The sequence below is a fragment of the Thamnophis elegans genome, chromosome Z (genome assembly GCF_009769535.1).
Source record: "Thamnophis elegans isolate rThaEle1 chromosome Z, rThaEle1.pri, whole genome shotgun sequence".
Taxonomy (NCBI): Eukaryota; Metazoa; Chordata; class Lepidosauria; order Squamata; family Colubridae; genus Thamnophis; species Thamnophis elegans.
Window position 1 is genome coordinate 41,720,861 of NC_045558.1, and position 24,880 is coordinate 41,745,740.

General features: G+C 36.2%; 2 protein-coding genes across 5 annotated transcripts; one reads left to right on the forward strand and one right to left on the reverse strand.

The window, feature by feature from the left end:
* The first annotated feature begins 1,145 nt into the window (after positions 1-1,145).
* Positions 1,146-7,298, forward strand: NFE2L3 (nuclear factor, erythroid 2 like 3). The gene is given in 2 exon segments (XM_032234509.1): positions 1,146-6,374; positions 6,376-7,298. Coding segments are annotated over 2 exon segments (993 nt in total). The 5' UTR covers positions 1,146-5,748; the 3' UTR covers positions 6,743-7,298.
* A 2,823-nt stretch (positions 7,299-10,121) lies between these two features.
* HNRNPA2B1 (heterogeneous nuclear ribonucleoprotein A2/B1) lies at positions 10,122-24,814 on the reverse strand. 4 transcript variants are annotated; one of them, XM_032235547.1, is made up of 13 exons: positions 24,584-24,814; positions 21,654-21,764; positions 19,424-19,570; positions 18,571-18,781; positions 15,771-15,872; positions 15,610-15,690; positions 15,373-15,435; positions 14,209-14,331; positions 12,881-13,003; positions 12,388-12,470; positions 11,322-12,238; positions 10,940-11,044; positions 10,190-10,317 (listed from the first exon to the last, which is right to left on the reverse strand). In XM_032235547.1, the coding sequence occupies exons 1-10, from the start codon at positions 24,620-24,622 to the stop codon at positions 12,409-12,411; spliced, it is 1,062 nt and encodes a 353-aa protein (XP_032091438.1). In that variant the 5' UTR covers positions 24,623-24,814; the 3' UTR covers positions 10,190-10,317; positions 10,940-11,044; positions 11,322-12,238; positions 12,388-12,408. The 4 variants fall into 4 exon arrangements, with proteins under 4 accessions (XP_032091439.1, XP_032091438.1, XP_032091435.1 ...); XM_032235548.1 differs by lacking the exon at positions 11,322-12,238 and having other exon boundaries at positions 10,122-10,317; XM_032235544.1 differs by having other exon boundaries at positions 10,940-12,238.
* Between the last annotated feature and the right edge of the window lie 66 nt (positions 24,815-24,880).

Consider the following 24,880-nt stretch of genomic DNA (forward strand, 5'->3'; position numbering starts at 1 on the left):
TAAAATTTCTATATAGATCCGGCTCTTAAAATTTACAAATATAAACAGTAAACAAAATAGAATAAAACAAATTAGATAAAAATAGAATTAAGATGAAAGAATGTGATATTGTTCCAAGATTAAGACATCTTAAATCATCTTAGAGGAGTAGGTGCCAGTAAGAACTTGGTGCTTCTGTTTATAATACCAGGATTATGGTGAAAAAGAAAAAAACTAATTAAAAACTTGATTTTTAATTCGTAGATATATTATGATGTAAGATTTCATTGAAAGAACAGTACACTTAGGTTTGATATTCATTCTGGCCAAAGACAATTTCTCTTGTTAAACAGGATTTTGTGAAATCTACTATTAAGACTGCCCAGAGTAGAATATTAAAATGGGCTTTTAAAAAAGCTGCATGGTTGCTAAGATTGAACAGGTACCTTGTAAGTCTGAAAGATTTCTAGAAAAAAACTACTAATAAAGTCTATCTGATGGCAATATGAACGATTTTGGGTGTGTGAATGTAAGTTTTGGTTTTGTCTAGACCTACAGTAGGAAAGAGTAGATAAAAAGGCTGCAATGTCAACTTATTTTGATCCTGAGGTAAAGTTATTAAGAAATTTGAATCAATAAACACAAAATGTTATTTGCCCTTTTTATTTAGTTCTATTTAATTTATTGATAAAGAATTCAGAGTATTTGCAGATCAAAACTACTGTATCTATATAAAAGCAAAAACCACTCACACCGCATTACAAAATCTCCAGAATCATAAAGCCTACAAACTTGAAATGTGGCACATGTGTTCCTCTTGGTTTCTAAGTGCTCACTTAGAAAGGATTTTTTGAAATAATCACCAGATCATTAGAATTTCTTATATTATTAAAATACTCTGATGCTAAGAAGCTAGACATTCTACTCCCCCTCCCAACCTGAAAACTGCCATTTGGACATGGGCGTGGCTAGCACGTGACTCACCCGGCCTGCTGGCTGGGAGTTTGGAGGAGTCTGAGAAGGGGAATAGAATAGGGGATGCTTCTGTGAGGCAAGCCTGAAGAAGAGAAGGGGGATAGAATAGAAGTTTCTGTGGGGCAAGCCTGAGGGAGAGAAGGGAGATAGGATAGGGGAGGCATCTGTGGGACAAGGCTGAGGGAGAGAAGAGGCTAATCGTAACTACTTATTAATTTTCAAGCTGTGTCAATTAATCAAGCCCAATCACATAGTTTCTTATCGCAGCATAGGTATTCAGCTAATATTTAAATATAGCTTCAAGGCAATGTCAAGTCTTCATATTAACCATAATTCTGCAAAGAACTTAGTAGATGTTTTTACATTAAAATATAACAAATTTAAAGCTTTCCAGCAGAAACGGGCATGTTTTGTTTACTGAGATTTCCAAAAGTAATCTTTAAAATATTCAGGCTGAGTTTAGTAGATTGAAAACAAAACATATTTTCAGTGTAATTTCACCAATCCATGAGTGCAAAATGAAGTGTCCTTATGTCTCTATGTTGGTACCTGTTGTAACCTTTTTATAATTAAATGTACAGTAATTCTAATTTTGTTCAAATATTTGATCATTCCACATGAGCTTTGAATGTTTATTTTTTGTTTTTATTGAGTTGCCCTATAAATCTAAAACCATTTCTAGCAGTTATATAGATTTATCATTTATGTTGTTTTGAATTATACTGAAATTATACATTAGGCAAGCTATTGTAATTCTTACCAAGAAAATAGACCATACAGAAAATCCCTTCTACTGCTTTTACATTATACTGTCCCGTCCTACTTAAAAAACATCTTCTTGACATATATTCCAATTCAAGTATAATACTTAAAGGACAGCCAATTTATAAACTTTTCAAAAATTGTATATAGGAGCTTTCCAAGAAAGTTTTCAGTATAAAAGAATTAATGTAGATTTTCAATTATAAAGTACACTATTCTTGGTTTAAAATGTTTTTTTTACCTGATGTAATGGTATTTCAACAAGTATTTACTTGGCTCGGTTTGCTTCTATAGTAAGCTGTAAAACACGTTTATCCACAATTAATTGACAGCAATCTTTCAAGTGGTGCAAGAGATGAGTAATTTTTAAAGAGATATAATTTTTCAATCTAGTTAATACCAACTTTTCATGAGAATAGAAACTGGAGTACTGAAAAATGGATAGATCTACATTGCTTATTTGAGACAGCTTCTAACATTCTTTGTTCTATTATAGATTCTTATCAAACACCATGCATATAATTTTATTATATTCGATGATTAATTTTAAATATTCCTGCCGTTCCCTTCAATTCCAAGCTAAACATATGTTAAAAACTCATATATAATAAAAGTACATTAAAAAGCCATAGGAAATCCAAACAATATAAAAATAATTTATTTCTCCTGCAGAACAGAATCTAATTTTGTTATTGTTCATTTGAAGCTCTACAATTGCATTCCATGATTTAGTAGCTGCAGCTAAAAGAACTTTGATACATATCCCTAATAATCACGTCACAAGAAATCAGAACTTCCGTGTACCTAGAAATTTTTTTGTGTCTTATTGTGGCCCAATTTATGATTCTTTAGGGTTTTAAAAGCCCACAATAGCAGGGTATCACACCACTGATATCTCTTGTAGGAGAGCATATTAAATATATTAAATCACTATAGACACCATAGCCAACAAATCTAATTAGTGCAAAGAGCATGAGAAAAGTGTTAAGTTCTGATCTAAATATCTGAAAATCTCTCGGGCAAAAGTAAGGCTTTTTAAAATTTAGATTATTCATCATAAATATCTTGATATCAGGATCATTTTGCAGAAACATTAAATAAAGCATACCTTTTAATTTTAATTTTCTAACTAAAATGTCACTAGAACTAATGAACTACTGTATGTTATACCTTTAATTTTCAGGTATTAGTGATTATCAGATTTGCAGTGCTGAAAATTATCTTTAATAATTTTCTTTTATTCCATTCATAGGTTTTAGATTTAAAAGGAAGGCAGGAATATTTGGAATACTGCTACTTGTTACCAAAGGAAAATGAGCACTCAGAAGAGGAAGAAATACAAGAAGTGTGTGATAAGAATGAACAAGCTGATTGGAAGGAGAGGGAGAATCTCACTTCTATCTCCTTGGTGAGAATAAGGAAGGAACAAACTTATTCTTGCTTCTTGAAATTTACGATAGCAAATATTACTGCATTCACATGCTACATGTTTTGGGAGAAAAAAAAATAGAAAAGGGAAAATAGAAAAATGATAATTGATAAAGGGCATTAAAGAATTTGAAAATATTTCCCTAAACCAACGTTTTTAATGTTTAATTATAAATTTTAAAAAACTATGCATTTTGTAAGGAAAGCACATTTATCCATTGTTCAGAGTGCTTTTTCAGGAGGCAACGGGATTTTTAAGTTTTTCACTCATTTAAGAAGCTTCTTCAGCTGACTGGATGGTGGGAAATGGAAGGATATATATTCCTTGTAGACAGCTGGTAATGTATATTCTTTGGATGCACTTGAATAACTGATCTCAACATGTCTCCATTCTATTGCTTTAATTGCATCCTACTCTTCTGAAAGTGATCTATGTATTCATTTAATAGCCAGTTTGTCCAGTGGCTTATATTTGTGTATTAGTTAACAAATGTGTTTAATAATATATTTTCTAAGTTGCTAATGAGATTATTGAATTATATAGCCTTTTAAGATAATTGTTTTCAAAGTAGTCCCTAACAGAATAAAAGGTAATATATAAAATCATAAAGGAAACACAAACAATAAAGGAACAAAGCATTATCAATCATCAGTTAACATACTCATTGCAAGTGAATTTAATAAACTTGTACATTTGCAGGATTAGTTTAATATTTCAATGGCCAAGTTTACAAATCCCAATCGCTAGGATTTTATTTCATGTTAAGCCAAAAATTAGAAACCTATGGCTTTGTATAGTATGTGAATCAAGTTTATTTCTTTGATATTCTCATTTCAGCTTTAAGTAACTTATTCTTTGTGGAGATGTACCAATTTTGGGGTGTATCTTGTTTTGTTTTGCAGAACCACAGTACTATTGACTTTTACTCCTTAGGTTGTTTTCCAGTTAATATCCCTCTGAAATTATTTTGGAGTAAGTGTGAAAATAAGGGTCTAATGTTATAAAGTAGTTCAGAGACAATATATATGCTAGTTGAAAGCAGCTGTTTCCAAAGCTTACAATTTGCCATTTGAAAACATTATCTTGCAATTCTTATTATATTAGTTCAAGCTATGTCTAGCTGCTCCTTCTGTATTAAAAGTAGCTGTCACTATTATCAATATATCATATTCATACCATTCTAAAGGCATATGAGGTTTATAGTTTGTGTTCATTTCCCAAATATGGAGGTCATTATTAATTACATTTTATGGCAAATTGTCATTCATATAGTCAAAGCGTTGGTTTTTCCCAGTAGTAATATACGATTAAGAGTTGGATCATAAGACTGAGCGCCAAAGAATTAATGTTTTCAAATTGTGGTGAAGACTCTTTTGAGAATCTTTGAACTACAAGAAATCAAGTCAATCCTAAAGGAAATAAACATTGACTGTTCTTTGAAAGGACAAATATCACAATAAATAAGTCAATGGAAAAGACCCTGATATTGGGAAAGATTGAAGGCAAACGGGGACAGGGATGGCAGAGCATGAAATGGTTAGTTCATCAACACAATGAACATGAATTTGGACAAACTCGGGAGATAGTGGAAGAAAGGGGGTTCTGGTGTGCTATGGTCCAAGGGGATCATGAATTGTAGTGACTTAACTGACACAAGTCTGGGCTGCTAACATTCAACAATCATTAAAAACAAATTAAAAGCAAATGTAAATAAACATCCACTGTGCTAAATAGGATTACCCATTACCTAGATCCAAAGTTCAGTGAAGAGCCTGGTCCAGTAAGGCTAGGACCATCTGAATGTCAAGGAGAGGGCTATTCCATAGATGGGTCCTATAAGGGTACTTTTTGGACTGATTAGATGGCAATGCTTGATTCAGGGGTTCTGGAACATACCCATCCCACCTCCTTAAGTGAGATGTAATTGGAGGTTGGAGGGACAATCCAACAAATGGAATCCTACTTGATGAGGGGTTTCAGAAGTGAAATTCAAATCCTAAATTGCATCTGTTAAGTCATGGTCAACCCATCTATTTGTCAATATTTTTAACCAGAGAAATGTAGACATGGTGACACATATTGCTTTAAGTCCTTTACTCAGAATTCATGACATTTCTCACTTCCTTCTAGTATTTTTAAATTATAAATTGAGCAAATAGCAGTTTTTGCTAAAGAAGCCAGTGTTGAAGAGTTGGTATGCAGAGTACTGGTCCTAATGAAGTTCCCAATACTGACCAATTTCAGCATGAGAGGTATAAAAGATGGCATGTTATTCATCAAGATAATTTTAAAAAATGCTATTTTGTGCAATTTTGACTGTTGGTCTTACGTTCATTGTAGTCCTGTAGCAAAGATGTGGTAATAGGATTCCTTTGGAAATAACTGTAATTGTCTTGTTCTAGAACATATGTTCAGCCTGGTAATATGAAATGAATCTATGTTCAGCCTGGTAATATGAAATGACTTATATGATTTACCTTTAACAAACTTTTCAGGAACAAGCGAGAAACAGTGGAGATGTAAATTTGACAAATTTTCATCAGAACCCTATAGATTTAGTCCAAGCTATTAGCCATGATGTGAGCCTTCATGATGCCACAGTGATGGGATCAGACCGCGCTAATGTAACAGATGTGGAGACGATTTTAGAGAGTGTGGAGATTTTACCTGGCTTAAATATATCTCCAACAAATGAGACCAACATGTTAGAATTATGTGCAAATGATCATTGCACAAGTCTTACACACCAAGATTTCTTTTTCAGCCTGAATGAAAATGGATATGAGAAAACACATTTCGCACCATTAACCATGGAAGAAAATTTTGACTTTGCAAAATCCTGTTGTTTTGAAGAACGAGATTCAGATTCTGGACCTTCTTTAGACTTAAATCATAGTAAGGCATCCCTTGTATTTTCTTGTAACAAGGATGCCAACTTTGGCACATCACATGACTCAGGAGCTCTAGGAAATAGTTGCCTACAATATTGCCATACAGAATATCAAAGCAATTATGACCATGGGACAAAGTCACTAGTAGATATATTCCATGATCATATATACAATCAGGATTTACAACAGCTGACATTCCCTGTATCAGTGGATTATTTCAGATGGCCAGAAGAATCCAAAACAACTGAAAATGAAAGTAATACAAATCTAAATGATGAATACCGGGCAAAAGCTCTGAGAATCCCATTCTCTATTATTGATATAGTGACCTTGCCTGTAGTCTTTTAATAGCATGTTATCAAACTACTACCTAACCGATAACCAACTGTCACTGATTCGTGATATAAGACGAAGAGGAAAAAATAAAGTTGCTGCTCAAAACTGTCGTAAACGTAAACTAGATGCAATTATGAACCTGAAAGATGAAGTGTATCATCTTCAGATGCAGATGGAAAAGCTTGAGAAACAGAAGGCGCAATATAAAAGGTCAATTCGCAATATAAAACAAAAACTGAATCTTTGCTGGAACTTTTTCAGTAAATTGAGAGATGACCAAGGAACAATTAATACAAGCCAATGTGCCCTTCAGGGTTGTGGAAACGCAATCTTATTTTTACCTTTAAACGGAACCCCCAAACTGAAATAAGACAAAAAATTTAAATGTTTTAATAATGGTGTATAAGGATTGCATTTGCAAGAAGCCAGAAGAAAACAGTGAATTGTATCCCTTGTCTAATTTTACTGTTTTGAAGAATTTCAAACTAAGTAACTTTAAAATATTTTTATATTTGTTCTGCAGTTTATTCAGCTCATATATGGATTTTGATGCTAATGTGCTAACTACATGCCCACAGAAATCCTATCACCTGCAATTTCACTAGTTACAGATAAGCATCATTGTTTTCCACATACATTGGGACAATGGATGTTCCAAGAGTAATCATACAGGCATTTCAGTAGCTAATGGCAGGTGGGGCTGAGGTATATGGGTTAGCCTCCCACTCTTTCTGACATTTGCCTTAATTTCCATGTTCCACTTAGACAGTTATTAAGCCTTACTTTTTTGCAAGGGTTGATAATAGACGTTTGAAATTGAGGGTGTATTATTCATTTCCAGGGTGTATATCAGTTGTTTCCAACGTTTTTTCTCTATACCCCACCTAAGCATCTCTAAAATCCTGATGACCTCCCCCCCCACAAATATAATTCTTACTATTTTAAAAAAATGAATTCCTACTCACATGGAAGCCTAAAAGGCCATTTAGTAGAACATGGCATCCATGAAAGAGAAAAATAAAAGAATGAAAGACAGTGGAAATACTGAGGAACTTAAGAAATTCAAAATATAATTTGAGTTCACCTCAGGATATTTACAATGTAATCCTATTCATGTCAACTCAGAAGTAAGTACTAGTCTTCAATGGGGTTTACTCCCAGGAAAATGTATGATTGCAGCTTTAGTGAGATCCTTGTGCTTCATGCTGCTGGAGTTTATATTAGGCCCCAAATTAGTCAGCTTTACTCTCAAGTGTCCACATTCAGCGATATTAAAAGAAGGTGGCACAGAAAGGTAAATCTAAAAAACCTTAGCTTAATTTATGAATAAGATTGTCATGAACGAAGGAAGTGTTTTAACCTATGACCCCTCTGCCTGCCCACTCACTTTGAACCTGCAGATTAATGAGAAAACAGACTAAAAATAACTAAATCTAACTATTTCTTATTAAACATTGGTCCTGGTTCTGTATCCTTACTGGGCTTCAGATCCAGCAGCCATCCACCCTGTCTCCCCACAGAGCAGCTCTCCCTGCAACCACCATGCAGCAAAGCCCACAGGAAAAAAAGACTGACTCTGTCAGTCCCATGATCCTTAGTGAGAACACATCTGATTGGCTGGCAGTTGTTCTCCCCCCCCCATCCCACCCCCAGCTGGGATATCCTTTTCAGATCAGGCCCTAGAAAATGTACTTTTAAGGAAAACAATAGGTAAATGAAACACAACTGTTTCATCAGAAATATAAGAACAATTAACGGGCTTTCAAAAATTCAGTTAATAGCTTATTTTTGAGTTGCTCCCATTAAAAATCAAATTGCCCCTGAGGGCATGGGCACCACATTGAGAACCACTGGTATAGATAGTCCTCAACTTACAATTTGTTGTTACGGCAGCACTGAAAAGTGACCTATTACCAATCTTCACATAATCATCACAATATACCATGCTTATGTTATCAAAATTTGGCCACTTGACAACTGGCATGATCCAGTTATGTGATTGTCATTTGCAACTTCCATACCTTTCCCATGTTTCTTCTTCACCCATCGGTACTATGTAGCACCATGTCTCCCCAGCAATCATAATGTCCTTAACACAAATAGTCCTGTTATGTTGCTTTATGATTGCATTACTCACTGACAGAACCCCAATTGCTGCTGTAGCCCAAATACAACTACTTGTGCTACTTATTTGGAAACATTATCATTACAAAGTGCACTCCCTACAAATGTTTTATAATTCCATACATTAGAAACACTGTATTTTATATTGGGAAAGTTCCTGAAGTAGTAGCATTACAATTCTACCCATATATTCCATGAGCACTGACTTGTATGCACTGAAATGCAAGAACATCTATTTATATACTGAATAAGCTACAAGAAATAGCACAGAATTACTTTTTACAGAAAATTGAGCTTTTGTATGTATTGTATACAATTTATACATATTTACAGTTGTCATTACTTTTTTGGGGGGGGAGGGGTGTTCTTCTTAATTCCAATGATAATTCTGTATAATACTGTTAAAATTCATAACCCAGTGAACCAATATGTATTTATCTAGGCTGTACTGTTTAGCTATTTTACACAAATCTACCTCTGGTAAAAACAGTTGACTTTGTAAGTATCATTTCCAATCTGCTTAAGATTCCCATATTATTGTTAGGGAAAATATTTTATATATATAAAACACAAAGCTATGACCTTAATTCAGCTCACAATTGTGGTAGTAAGTCATGCTGGTTATTAAGCAAGTCATCATGTGAAAGTGCTAGATTTTAAAACGTTTGTGGGAGTTGCTAAGCATTATTAAGTCAATAACTATCTGTACCAGCCTTGTACTTAATTCAATGTTTTTCATAAAATATGCTTTTAAGAGGAATTAGGGTTCATGATGGGCATATGCAATTATTCTATTATTACCTATAAAGACCAAATTAACTATATTCCATTGATTTTACCTTTCTATTCATAAGAATGCCATACTTCAAAATGATTGAAAAATTTGGTATTATCTTCTACAAACCTAGTTGCTTTAAATTTTAACTTTATAGTTTTTAAAGAGTGGCAAAAGACATAAATACTGGTATTTCTATGCATTGCAGTTGCTATTGTCTAAATTGTATTATGTACTCAAACATAAAGTATATACAAATAAAATTACCAGCAATTTTGCCCAACTCATTTTTGTAACTAGTCTTACGTAGTTCCTTTTCAACTTTCACTGAACAAGCACCTTTTCAAAATATTGCTTTCCCTAGCAGTATAGGCAATGGGTTTTTTTAATGCTAAAAAGTAACATTTACTTAAGATGCTAAGGGACAATATGTCCCATTTTGTAGAATGCTGTAGTATTTCCCTGTTATATTTGATTTTCATAGAATTATTTCTGCAGCTGATTATTGATTCTGCTATGCTTGTTATACTATGCTGCAGTCATTGGGCATAAAAAGGAAGATACATGGATAGATATGATCCCGAAAACTCTAATTAAGTATAGTATTTCCTCTCTTCTTAGTTCCATTTTACCCTATTTTTCATGTCTTACAGCAGTATATTAGTACGCACGATGATGCCGACAAGTATGCAATTTGGTACAGCTCACACGGCATTGAAGAACTGTTTTTTTATCATTTGGGATGTGCATAAAATGGTAATATGGTATCAGACTAGGAATATTTTTAAACAAAAGTTTATTATAACACTTATAAAAATCCAATATTTACATTAGTCTTGATTTCCTGTCAGTCTGAATTTTAGAAAAAGTATACCTTTCATTTGTAAAGCTTTGACTAATTTACAATAGGCTGCATCATCAACTATAAAGGGTTTAATAAAAATCAGTAAACCAACTATTTTGTGAAGAGAAAAGAAATATCTTATTTCTTGAAGTTTCTGTGGTTGACCACTTCTTCATTAGTTACCTGCAGCATTGGCACCTTCCTGCCAAAGAAAAAGAAAGTATCTGAAGAAGTTTATCAGAAGCCTCATTGTATCACAGGAAAAAATTCAGCAAATGGCTAGAAAACGATGAGGCAAGGCCAGGCTTTTAAGTGTGCGAGTTGTATAAAGCCAACATAGAATTTTTAAAGGGTAATATAAGAATATTTAAAACTGTGATGATTCTGGAGTTAAAATCTTAATTTATATTAAACAGAATATCCCTCTAAGTAAAAAAAAAAAAATCCATGTCCACCATATTGAGGGGAATTACAGCATTCAGTAACAGAATAATTTTACATTGTGCAGTGTTAGAATATATGCAACGAAAACACTCTTTGTAAGCTAGCTGAATTTGAATACCACATGATACTTCAATTCGCTAAATTCATATTGCTATAGTGTTGACAAGACCAGTGAGGGGAAGAATTCTGTATGCAAAGTCTGCATAAACTTCACTTTCACACATAAAATTCAAACCCAAGTTCTATAATACAAAATATGTTGTATCGAAGAACAGATATCCAACTGTCCTATTCTGAAGAGCCAGTTTTCAATTTTAGGTTTTAATATATAAGAATTGGTAAAATAAGATATTGTACCATTTCAAAAAGCTGCAACATACCATTTTAACTACCCATAGCAGGGATGGAACCCTTGCAAATCATTAATGGACACTTGGCTGGTTCATTTGCTCAGCAGGTCTATTGCTTGTCCATGGTGCATAAAGCTAGATTCCAGTAGGGAAAAGATAGGTTAAGCAGCTGAAGTTAAAAATAAATCAAAATATAATAGCAAAAAATGAAACCAACAACTACCCAAACAAATACCCAAACCCCCAAACCAAAACAAGAATTGTTAAATTTTCCAGTGCACAATTGTTAACTTGGTTCATTGCTATGTTAAACTAGATAATATAACCACTATACTGAAACAGTACACTGTCATATATAGTATTAGTTCTTGTTTTTTGAATATTAAAAAAGGAAAAGTAAATAAGATCTTACCTAAAGTGGTTTAACTGAAGCTTAGAACTATTTTGCTCTAGAACCCTCAGCTCTCGTTGGCATCCTTAAAACTACTGTAGTTAAAGCTTTGGAGAAGTACAGCACAGCTTTTAAGACTGGCTGAACTTAATTGCCGTTCTCAAGAGTTCTTTTGCACTAGACCTGTGTCCCTGGAACAGTACCTCGCTGGGGATATTTCCTTTACTTGCCATGGAAGCAGCAGCATCTAAAAGATCTAAAAAGGTGTTTCTCTTTGCAGAGATATCCCTTAAGTTATCTAGTTATTAATCTGGTAATTTACAGAAAACATTATCTAACCAACATATTACATGTACAACAAACAAATTTATAGTATTTGTGGGACCTTCTACTACCCACTCCTTGCCTTAATTTACAATATATTTTAAATAAATCTATAATTACACAACATTTCCTTTAGAATTATTTTATTAAATCATAAATGTACAACAGCTTCTTAACTCTACACACGTACTTAAAATTTTTTTCAAAGGAAAACGTTATGTCTTATTACACCATGATCCTGGCTAATAGCTTTTCAAAACTTTAGAGAAATTTTTTTAAAAAAGGTTTCACATGTCACCTGAAACTTACAAATTTAACATTATCAAAGGAATGCTTCTACACTCTTACAAAGACCACTAAAAAGAAACAACAATGAAAAAGCTAAGAAACTGTCTCAAAGGCATTTTTACAATCCTTCCTCCACAGTAAGGTATGATATTAAATAATCCAATCCATTCACAAAATGGCTCTCTGCATCTGCTCTGGTGTCTTCTGCCATATCACTGCATATTTATGCATGACTGAGATAAGTGTTTCCTTAACAAAGTTATTTCGAAAACCTGAAGCTGTTCTGTTACCTCTGGGCTCATCCTCTCCTATTTATACAGTGAAGCCTGTTTCAACAGAAGTAAAGAGTAAAAAAATAGGTTATGAAGTTATCCCAATTTTTTTTTTTAAGGAAAGATAATATGACCCTAAAAAGCTTTTACCCCTGCAGCTAAAACTAAGAAAAACTGCAATTTTATATTAAATGTACACTCACCCATGAAAAGCTTACAGAAGTTCAATAACGACTCCTCCCTCCATATCCCCCACTTCCACCACTTCCACCAGGACCATAGTTTCCTGTGTTAGTAAAAACAGAAAACAATTAGTAACAGAACTTTCCCCTAAATGATTTCTCTTTATTTTGCCAAATTTCATTTAATTCTATGAATATATTACATTCCTAGAACTAAATGCTCTAAATGAGCATATCTCTAATTGTTTTAATTAACCAAGGAAAACTTTTAAAAAATAACCGAATACATAATGTTCAGGACTGTCCAATTCAAATTATTTTCTACTGAATAAAATTGTAGTTTATGGAGGATGCTTAAATCTTAGGAGCAACATTACTTCAGAAGTAGTTAACTTGTTGGCTTACATTAATAAAAAAGAGCAGCTTAGAAAAATAGTTCTACCTCACTTGTTCTGTTCTTAGTAAAATCAATGAAGTGATAAGAAACCCGAAAATACTTTTTGTTCAATGTTACCTCCACCATATGGTCCTCCCATGTTCCTACTTCCACCAAAATTTCCACTTTTCATTGGACCATAGTTTGAAGGCTGTTGGTTATAATTTCCAAAGTCATTGTAATTCCCACCTCCATAATTGCCTGCATAAAAAAAAATATTTTGTTCATATCAAAGATAATTTTACTGTGAATACAAGATGTGTAATCAAGCATGTAAGACAGCTGTTTTTAATAAGAAAATGAAAAAAACTGGCAATGTAAGAAAGGAGGTTTGGTATTGTTCTTAACATTTCAATACGACCTTGTATTATAACAGTAGTTATATTTTGTTTCCCCAAAAATAATCCTGGAGGGAGATAGCGTGGGCAACCCAAGAAGTAGCAAGCACATACAAATACCAGCAACAGTGTAGAAACACTTTGGGGGGGGGGGGGAATGACACATAGGAGATCCGGACATGTTGCATGTCTGCCTGACTCACGGGAGGCTTGTACAGTAGCACTGGCAGCAAGCAGAAGCATGGAGGAGGTAGGTGATCCTGACACCCCAAGCGGATGGCTGCTTGGTACGGCCGCAGGTAAACTGAGAAGTGGTGGGGCAGAGTGGAGCAAATTACTGTTCCCAAGTGCCCATATGCAACCAAACACTTTTTGCCCCGACAGAGACTCAAAGCTTTATGTGCTTACAAAGGGGACAGTTTGAAACTGAGCTATTAGCTCTGTTTCAAAGTACCCCCAGCTTCGTCTCCCTCTGGATGAAAAGCATTTGGGCAGCTACCATCAGCCTGGCCCTCTCCATCCCATTGCCTGCAGCCTTAATTGGGGCCTAGTTCTTGGCATGCCACCACAGCTGAGAAGTATCCCAGCATTGGCTGGGCCAGCAGGCAGGCTGAGTGGACCCTGGGGTATGCAGACAGCTTGGCCTGTTGCATCTGTGGGCAAGCAGAGTGGAACAGACAGGCGCTCACACTCCCATTGGTCCCCACGCTCGCTGCCCCCTGCACTTAAGACCTCTCCGAAAATAAGGCAGTGCTTATGTTCAAGCTCAAAACAAAATAAGACCAGGTCTTATTTTTGGTGAAAACACGGTACTATTAGTAGAATAATTTTACATATTTTAACATTTTTACTAATTAACTTTGTCCTAGTATTTGAGGTTTACATGTGTAGGATGAAAGAAGAAATATAAAATATAATTATAAAAATAATTTATGGACATTATTGGCCATTAACTCCAGTAATGTTTTGTGAAGTCATGCAAAGGTGTTTTCTGAAATTTAGGTATGAACAATACATATTTCTTAACTAGTTTAGGAAACTATTCTCAAATATTTAAATAATCATTACCTCCTCCATAGTTGTCATATCCACCTCCGTAGCCCCCACCCTGGTTGCCGTACCCAGGTCCTCCTCCACCATATCCACCTCTTCCTCCTCCTCCATAACCAGGACTGCCTCCAAAATTGCCACCTGTTTTAATATAAGACTTACATAAATACATTTGTACTATAACTATCTACATAAAATGAAATCATGTTAAGATAGAAATTACATGATCATAATATGGGGATCTCATTAACTATAATGAGACAATTTGGAATTTTTATTGGAAATATCCAAATAAACAAAGAGGGTTTTTTTCTGGCGATAATTTATCACTGTAGGAAGTAATTGCTTTTTAGTCCTGCTTTCAAATTAGAAAATAACTTCTGACCAAAAAGTTTGGCTGCAAGCCTAGCTTTGAATTTATGCTCCTTTTCCCATATTTGAATTTTGCTCGTCAAATCTATTGTTGTTTGACATATTTTTACATTCATATCCCACTGGCTGTATTATTGTAATATTGTTTTTCATATATTAATTGAAGTTAAGTTTATGTAAGCAATGTCTATGCCTTGGTTGAATAATGCATTAGTTATTGCTTGCTGGAATACGTATGTAATAGTATATTATATTATTATTCTATAATATGACAATACTTGTAACATATTTTACATTAATCTGGGTACCTTCAAATGAGCCTTGACTTCTAGAACCTGGACCAGTCCATGCAATTTTCTTGGCAATATTATAAGTTGGTTACAGTTTGCTTTCTTCCTAGGGTTGTCTATGAATGACTGGCCCAAAATAATTTGGCTGGCTTTATGCCTAGATCAGGACTATTAATTCATAGTCTTCTGATTCCTAGCACGGTGCCTCAATTAAGCCAAACTAGCCCTCAATCAGTATTTACACATGTATAAAACTGAACAGAACTTAGAAGAATTATCAAATTATATTAGACAATACATGCATGACCTACAATAGATTTTAGACAAAGCATGACTATCATTATTATGAATATTTAAAACTTAAATAGAAAAGCAGACATAAATCTAATAGGGAGTTCCAATACTTACATATTAATTTTTAGATGAATCCACTAAGTAATTTGTATTAATGATGCTATTTCATTATTATTTTTAAAATCATTTCAATATCTCAAAAATAAAAAATATTCAGTATACTAACCTCCTGGTCCCCCTCCATATCCATTGTATCCATCACCAAATCCACGACCACCTCCATAGCCATCTGTGGAAGAAACCATTTTTAAGTTACCTTCATTGTGAGTCAGAGTCTTATAAAACAAGTCTGCTTGGCTGTCAGGATTCACTTTTAGCTGTTAATTTTATGAAGTCTTGGATCAAAAATATGCAATGGAAGCTATTAGGACGTCTTTATTGTACGAGTAATTTTCTGACTTACCAGATCCACCTCTGAAGTTGCTTCCTGGTCCTGGACCAAAGTTTCCACCACCTCCACGTGAATCTCCAAAGCCAAAATTACCTGTAAGTATTTTTTTTAAAATTACCTCATATATTATTCTTAAAAATAACTAATTTAAAAATAATGCAGTTCAAACATACCTCCCCTTCCACTCCTTGAGCTTTGAACTTCTTGCATTTCTTGCCTTGATAAAGCCTTTCTTACTTCTGCATTATGTCCATTGATTGTGTGGTATTTCTGTACTGTTAAAATATAAAATTTTAGACAAAGAATAAAAATCTCAACTTAAATTTCACAGAGTAGCAACCAAGCTCATTAGCAAAACAGAATTTAATTGTAATCAGAAGAGGTAATTCAATTGAATCACTGGTTATGTCAGGTTGGAAGATTATTTTTTAAATAATTGCATATGAAGGATGGGTGAATCTCATCATTTCATTTTCATACATCTATGTTAATTTTAAAAGTATTATTCATCCAAACTTCAATAATTCTCATAAGGTAGCAGGAAGTTTTGCTGCAGTTTGTAAATTTCAGGCATGCAGCCAATATTCCCTAAATTTTAGAGCTTTACACATCAATTTGGGTAGCCTCAGCAATTTTTAGAAGTACAGATAGAGCTCTGCTTGTAATAATTTGTCTAATGACCAAAGTTACAACTGCAACGAAAAGTAACCTATAACTTGTTTTCATTTATATCACAAGTGGGCTGCATCAGCATTATGGTTGCCCTTAAAGAGCGATTTGCATGTAAGACTATGGCGACTCATAGCAGCTAGGTGGGAGTGGCCAGATGGTCACAGCCGGGTTGCTGTGGGTGGGCGTGACCAGCTCAACACCATTTTCTGGGTGAGCTGACTTAGGACAGCTGGGTTGAGACGAAACAAGTCACACTAGCTCGTGACTAGCTCGACATGTGGACAATTTGGTGCCCCAGAAGCCTCGCCAAACTGCTGGCAGCTAAGCACACATGCGCGCACACACACTGCACTCTAAATTTGGGAATTTTTAACCAGAGGAAGGAAAGGGCCCTTTCCAAGCCCAGGGATAATTGGCAGTATTCAAACTCAGATGTGGGAAAGTCTCCAAGCTTGAAATTTGTTTGTGGTATGTGTGTGCTCGCATGTGCACAGCATGCCAAAGTAGATAGCCTTCTCCCAGTCCCAAATATCATTGGTTCTTCCTGTCCCGTGCCCTCTCTCAGAAAAGCAAGAGTGGGAGGATGCTGCTGCTATGTGTAGAAGTGTAGAGGAAGAACTTTGCAGGAAGCAATTTCCTGAGTCCAACTTCTGCCCTGGCAGATCTCTGGAGAACAAGAAGAGGTGGCAGGGGAACAGTGCACAAGGGAGGCTGGCCCTTCTCAAAAGGGAATCCCCATTTCCAATTGTTGTGGTAAGGGTGCTGGCTTGTTGGGGTAGCTTTGCTCACACAACACCCCCACCATCCGATCTGTCAAGGCAGAGTTTGATTTGGAAGCTTCCTGCAAACTTTCTTCTTTGTGCTTCCACATACAGCGCCATCCTCCACCTCCTGTGGGGGATCAGGCAAGGCTGGGAGGGGGGATCTGGCAGTGTCCAGCGAAGAAAGGCGAGACCAGGGAGGGCGAGTGTCAAAGCCCCATCCACCAGGAGCCTTGCTGTCCCTTGCTGATCCCAGTCTGGCCCTCGAGCTCCCGGGCCACCAGGATCCCGCAGCCCAGCCCCGCTTTCCCGAGCACTTACCTCTTCCTCAAGGTGGTTGCTGCTGTGCTCACTCTCTTTGAACAGGTTGCTCATGCTGGGTGCAGGAGGGCAAACTGCATGGGTCAGAGGGAGGCCCACTTCCTCTCCATGTGATGAGACCCAGCTTTGTAAGCAAAGCATCCTCAGCGCTAGGATGGGAGACCACCAGGAGGGGGGACAAGGGGATGAGGACTTCCCTCAGATCCTCCCTCCTATTCAATCCAATTTCCCTCCCTCCTCATTCCCATCTCTCTCAAGATTGCAGTACAGTGAGTTTTGACCCATTTTATGACTTTCTTATGAGTTGTTAAATGAATCAATTTAGTCGTTAAGTTAGTAAGTTAATCTGGGTTCCCCACTCATTTTGCTGGACTGATCACAAAAGGTGATCACATGACCCGGATCACTCCAACATGAGTCAATTGCCAAGCATCCAAATTTTGATCATATGACCATGGGGATGCTCCAGCAGTTAAGCGTGAAACATGGTCATGGCATTTTTTCAGTACTATTACTATTTTAACAGTCATTAAACAGTCATTAAATGGCTATAGGTTGAGGACTACCTGTTATTTATCACAGCTACACTATCCCAGAATTATATGATCATGATTTGTAACCTTCCCAGTAGACAAGCAAAGACAATGGGGAAAGCCAGATTTGCTTAATAACCAAATGGTTCATTTAACGATTGTGATTCACTTGTAACTATGTCAAAAAAAGTAATAAAATGGCGCAAAAGTCACTTAACAAATACTTTCCTTAAGCTAAAAAATTTTTGGGTTCAATCGTGAACTACCTGACTATCCAGAATGCCTGAAGTATCTAGTCATAAGCCAGTTTTCTACACTCTTTCATGCTCTGAAGCAGGAATTTAATTTTTAACATCACTGTTCAGCAAAGATTTGTCAAAAAATTACCAAGTCTGGTATCACCCCATCAATTCTCTAAATACTAAAGTATAGTCACTTTACTGAAACACTATTATTGAATGCTAACCAATTCAAAGTATTTATTACTTGCCTCTGATTGTTACCTAAATTTGCAAGTAGCAAGGTAACAAACTTGCTTTCAGACTAACTAAAAATAACTAGTAACTGTAGCATAAATGACTTTATTACTAAAACCCAATCTGGCAATGGCTACAATTCACTCACACACACATAATTTAACTACAATCTCTAACATCTCACTCACATACCTATTTCTGGATACTTACACACAATTTTATCCACAGGATCATGGTCATCAAAAGTTACAAATCCAAAGCCTCTCTTTTTGCCAGATTGTCTGTCTGTAATTATTTCAATTGTATCAATTTTTCCATATTCTGAAAAGTAGTCTCTGAGGTGATGTTCTTCGGTGTCTTCTTTAATTCCACCAACAAATAATTTTTTTACAGTAACATGAGCTCCAGGCTTCCCAGATTCCTTGAAAAAATAGTATATTGAAACTTAAAGAAAACCTGACTATGCTAAGGTAATGGCGGATATCAGCTTTCTCCCTGGGGACAATTGATAGTGATATAAATTAAGGGGTTCTGGTATTGGGTAAAGGAGAGAAATTTGAAACTGATTTATTCCATGGACTTGTGCACATCATTGGTAAGGATTTGAAAAACATTTTTTATTCCAATCATATAGAAAATGTTTCTTCTCAAAGCAGCCTTGCTTCAAGGTCAGGACAGCTCTCATTGTATTTTAAAAATGCACACTAAAATAATTCTGGTCATGAATTGCCCTCCACTGCTCTAAACTACTACTAAATTTCTTCCTATTATAATGAATTTGTACCTTTGGTCTCCATTATTGTTTTAATAGTGATTATTTTTTATTAATTTATTGGATATTGTAACCTTTAAATTATTTTTCATTTTTCTACCTATTGGATGTGATGATATGCAGATCCCTGACTATTATTTTCTTATGAAGTATATTATCTACAATTTGGAATCTAGCAACATCTGAAAAGCTTAAAATGTTGCCCCATTTATTATAAATGTTTTAAAACCTCTGCCTTTATAAAAGGATAGAAAAGCATTTTGTAATGCTGCTCCACACTTCAAAACTTACCTCTCTGGCTACAGCTCTTTTTGGTTCAACTACTCTTCCATCAATTGAATGAGGCCTGGCAGCCATTGCTGCATCAACTTCAGCCATAGATGAAAATGTTACAAAACCAAATCCTCGTGAACGTTTGCTTGCAGGATCCCTCATTACCTATAAGATGACAAATTTAAAAAAATCTCAAGTTATTGAAGTACTATTGCCAAGCATTCCCAACATTTATACTTTTTATCATTAATGAAACCTTCCACAATTTTTAAAAATGAATAATTGATTCACCTTCAATAATATTCTTTAAATTATTTTAAATGGAAAACTCAGCAATGTATACATTATCTACCTTTGATTATTTGAAATAGGTATTTTGTATACACTTACAATTCACTATTGATATGTGCACTTTAAACTACATTCTCAATATATTTACTTGGCAATATATATTAAAGCATAAATTTAATTAAATAAATTATAGGGGCAAAAGCATCAGTTACATTAATACGTAATGGTAAATTTAATAACTGTGCTAAAGGCCTGCATGAATATTGGGTATAAGCATGGTTCTCAAGAGAAATTCAATGCCTATTTGTGGCTCAAAATATCACATTCTTAAAACAGCGGTCATCAACTGGTGGTCTGCAGAAAAATTATTTGCATTTTTATATTGCATTTCATTGTGATGGCTAACCTTTTTGCCAATGCGTGCCAAAAGCGGAGCGAGTGCAGGGGGTCATGTGCGCCCACACCCATAATTCTAGGCACCTTCCCTCAGTTTTTGGCACGGTGGATCCGTTTTCCGCCCTTCCCAGGCTCCTAGAAAGATGGTGTGGAGCCTGGGGAGGCGGGAAACGGCCTTCCCCACCGCACTGAGGTCCACTGGAGGCTGAAAACAGCCTGTTTCCTGACATTTTTTTAGAAAAATAGTATTTAGTGCTCAACTCATGTGCCCACCTTGATGTCACTTGTATCAGGACTGCCTGTGACAGCCCAAGTGCTCTGCCAGTGAAAATGGGACTCATGAGTTGTTTTCAGTTGTGATGGCTTCTTGCAACTATCTGCCAGCGAAAAGAGAGCTCAATTTTCAGCTGCGACAGCCTCTGCCACCCATTGTTATAGGCCCTACAGGCTGATGGTTCACTGTTGCCAGGGCAGCCCCAAAGGGTAGATCTAATCACACTGCAGGCCGAATCCACACCCCCTCCCCCGGAACTATGATGACCTTGGGCCAGTCACTCTCTAGCAAAATTTATCTTACAGGTCTGTGTTGTGGGGAAAGTATTAAGTATGTTTAATCCTTGAGTTACTTATAAAAATAAAAATTCAATAAATAAATAAAATATATTTCCTTAACTCTGAATTTCTGTACTATCAAAGCTTTGACATATCTACCATATTTTTGGACTATAAAACACTCTTACCTTTGGGGGAGGAAAACAAGAAAAAAAGTTCTGCCTATGCTTCCCAACAATTTGCCTCTTTGGGGATCACCATTGCCCATCATCATCTCCACATATCCCATTTTCGGCCTGTTCCAGACAGCAGGGATTCTGATTGGAATGGGCTGAAAACGGGGGCGCACGGAGCCTGGAACAGCCAATTGGCAGTATTCTGGGAGGCAGATCCAACCACCAATCAGCTGCTCATGTTGAATCAGGCTGTGCTGAACGTGACCAGGCTGTTAGCTGCAAGGAAGCAAATTGTTGGGAGGCGGAGGCCCAATGGGGGCTGGTGAGTGGCCATAGGCTTGGCAACATTTGCTGTATAAAACACAGGCATTTCTACCCACTTTGGGGGGCGGGGGTGCAACTTATACACCAAAAAATAAATATACAGTTTACACCTCAAGAACTTAACATTTTTTAAATTCTAAATCAAAAAGTTGTACCATTCAATAACTCAGAATTATTTTGATTAACTAGCCACATTTCTTCAGAAGTATAGAACTACATCTGGGGCATACTATGTAGCATTGTGTATGCTTTACCATCAGCATATAATCCAAAAATATTAAGAGGAATTTGTTATTGATTTAGCTTAATGTGGACACACTCCAACGAAATCATGATTTGTAAACCACTTTATGGGATTTCAATATTAAAATAAAAGCCAATCATTATTTTGTCTTACCATCCTCTTCGTTTTCAAAACTTGGCAGAAATAAAAATTGCTATTTATAAACCACAGGATTAGACAATTTAAATCAAGTAGTCAAAAAAATTTAACCACACATAAAACTTACCACACAATCTGTTAATTTTCCCCATTGCTCATAGTAGCTTCTCAAACTTTCTTCTGTTGTTTCAAAGCTTAAGCCGCCAATGAATAGTTTGCGGAACTGCTCCTTTTCCCTCTGATTAAAACAAAAACTCAAGTTTACACCTTTTACAATATTGGCTTTTTAAATGCAAAAGTTGATAGCATAAAAGAACATATACTCATTTTACAATACAGAATGAGGTAATTTATAGAATATCTGCTATCACAACTGAAATAAAAATGAATTGCAAGGTGCCATCATTATTAAAATACCAAATCACCTTACCAAATCATGTAACTAACTTGAAGAGAAAATTTTGCTTCCTTTATTTAAATTGTAATTTTATTTATTCACACAAATATATTAATTCAAATGTATTGAGGTTTCTAAAGATTTAGTGGAGAAATGTTGGTGTTTATTGTGATAGATATTTCAACAGAAAATTGTGAGTAGGCCCTTCTGAGTAAAGAAAGTTTTAAAATAACAATGTAATCACCAGTTAAGTAAAAAAACTCCCTGACATTTGGAACTTTAGCATTACACTTTCAAAGGATAAAATTTTAAGTTGCTTAGATATGTAACAAGCTGATGATGTAGAGAACTGGCTAGTCCCCCAGTTGAGAAAATGAATGATAAGTAATCAAATAAAAGGCGACATAATTCTATTGTTTTAAAACAGATATTCTATGCAGGCCTTTTGAGCCATACAGTTTTTGCATTTTCTGTCCTTAATCCTAACAGAACAGGGATTCAAAGGAACTTGATCTATTGCAGAAATCTATCCATTATTCTCTAATCAACCAACATGTCATACTAGAAACTTTTGAATGGAAATTTTGTTCTGTACATATCTAACATTTCAAAAATAAGAAATTTTCCCATGTCACAGTTAGTGTATTATCCTTATATCAAAATGGTTGTCATAGCAATGTTTCCAACAAATATAGAAAAAAACTCAAGAAAGCCTATGCTTTTAATAAACATTGTTAGTTAAAATTCAGAAATCTGGTAGTAATTTGTCTATCATCATAGACTAACAACTCTTCCATTCAATGTTCTTCCATTGGTCATCCTTCAGTTAGTCCATTCATAACCTACAAAAACCTGATCCCCCCCAAAAAAAATTGTACCAAAATTTCTATACACAATATAGACATTACAAATCTAATTTCTAACTGAACCATAATTATAGCAGTTGGTTTGCATAATTTTCTAGACTAAAACATAGATACGTAAATTTATATGCAACTTCCTGCAAAAGCAGACATTAAAATATATGATTGGAAATTTTCAGATAGCGATTTATCCGGCTACAGCCTTAGTGTGATTCTGAAACGACAAGAAATCATTTGAAAAAGTTGGGTTCACTTCTGAAGCGGTTAACATTGAGACCTGCCGAGTCTCCGCCTCCCAACCGAAGATGGCTCCGCCATGTGACGGTTCCGACAACCCGAGCTCCTCAGCGGACTATAAGAGAAAATGGCGCCGACGAACACCGAGGGAGGGAGGAGACTCGTTCCCAGGAGTACTTTATTCCCGTCTGCGCATGCGTTCTGCCCTCCCTTTGTAGTACTGTATTAAAGAGGTATCGAAGTTGCGCTTTCGCCCTGGACATTCATTTAGGACTTTTAAATCCGTTGCTCTCCTGTCATCGTCGGTAGAGCTAAATATTACTGGACGGATTTAAGCAGATGAATTCGCCACAACTGTCCCCTCCCCTTTCCCAACGGCCGCCGGCCCTTCCAGAACCTTCCTCTCCATTAACGTCTTCCTTGTAAGACACCAAGTCCCGCCAATTGCGCCACCAAGTGTTCCAACGAACAAGTTATGCGTCATCTCTAGATCCTACGCTAATGGCGTATTGTGCCGCATTTTAGTATCTTAACAGGCACCAACGCGCCATCCAGATAGCCGTTTCCGCAACAACCCTACGAACTTTTATTTCCACATTGTATCAGCTACACATTTCGCGCAATGCCGTTTCAGAATACGACTCCATCACTAATGGCGGCCTTAACTCCTGCGTATTTAAATATTCACAGAACTCTATCCTATTTTAGGGTTATAATTACCACGTGAAACATTGTGGTGTATAGAATTTTGAGTAAATACTTGTAAATTATTCGTCACTTGTAGTATACACTGGAAACAATGATGTAATTAATCAGATATAAATTACTCGGGTATTTGTGTATTTATATACTATAAAATGTGAACTATAATTAAATATAGTATCAAAACTGTATTAATAAAAATCGTCTAGTCATCAAGAGTTTTCTTAGTCTACGGATGCAACCGGCTGCTTTCGAGCACGGCCGAAAAATCAGAGAAAAGCAATTATTATTCATCTTCTGCACCCTTTTCGATAATTCCTGGAAAATCCAAAAGCAATAAAAGCAGATCGCCAAATTTTTCCCCCGTAAATTGCCTCAGAAGGTCGGCTAACAATAATCGCGCCAAAATGTTACGGATAATGAAGACTCCATTTTTCCCTTTAACCTACCATCTTATTTGCTAGATCGAGTAAATGTATAAATGAATATTCTTTTTGGACATTTAAATATACTACAGGGGAAAATGCCGCCTGTGCATTGTTTCCGTGTTTTGCATTTTATTGTATCTGCCGGCCAGATAAGCGCCTGAGGGAAACATTGAAGCCAACGTGCAACAGGCCGCCATTAAACACTCATGGCTTCGCCTGCCTCCCTCCACAATCTTCCGCGCCGCTTTTAAAAGCGTTGAGAATCGGATTTAGCCCCCCCTCCCCTTCGCCCCTCGCCCGCCATTTTCTCTTCCTCCTGGCTTTGGAAGACTTACCCGCCCACTGCCCGCGAAAGAACCCGTTAAGGACACAATGAATGTGGGGGGGGGGGGAGAGAAGTCGGCCATTACTAAACCACGCCGTCCGTTACCTCACTCACCCAATCGCTCTCCCGATCTCCGCGAGGCATTTCGGTCGGCGATTAATAAAAAGAAAGAAAGGAGCACGCGAATTTTTTTCTCTTCTGGCCGTTGCAGCTGCTGAAGCGACCCTACCGGCTCGCCTCTGTCCGACGGTCTCCTCGGTTGGGCGCGGCGTACGCAACGGCGGCGGCAAGAAGAGTGCGCGAAGCGGCCAACGACTCTGCTGGCGACGCAATGAAGGGCGGGAACGAAAGAGGGTGGCGTTTGCTGCGCCGGCCCCGCCTTCTGCCCAGGTTGCCGCAGCA

What these genes read in the sequence shown, in the direction of transcription:
- HNRNPA2B1 (XM_032235548.1), bottom strand. Translation starts at nt 24,622, where the DNA reads ATGCCTCGCGGAGATCGGGAGAGCGATTGGGTGAGTGAG. An exon ending in GAAAATTAACAGATTGTGTG is followed by an intron (nt 19,571 to 21,653) that starts GTAAGTTTTATG and finishes GTCATCTTATAG; the next exon opens with GTAATGAGGGATCCTGCAAG. An exon ending in CAACTTCAGAGGTGGATCTG is followed by an intron (nt 15,436 to 15,609) that starts GTAAGTCAGAAA and finishes TTTCTTCCACAG; the next exon opens with ATGGCTATGGAGGTGGTCGT.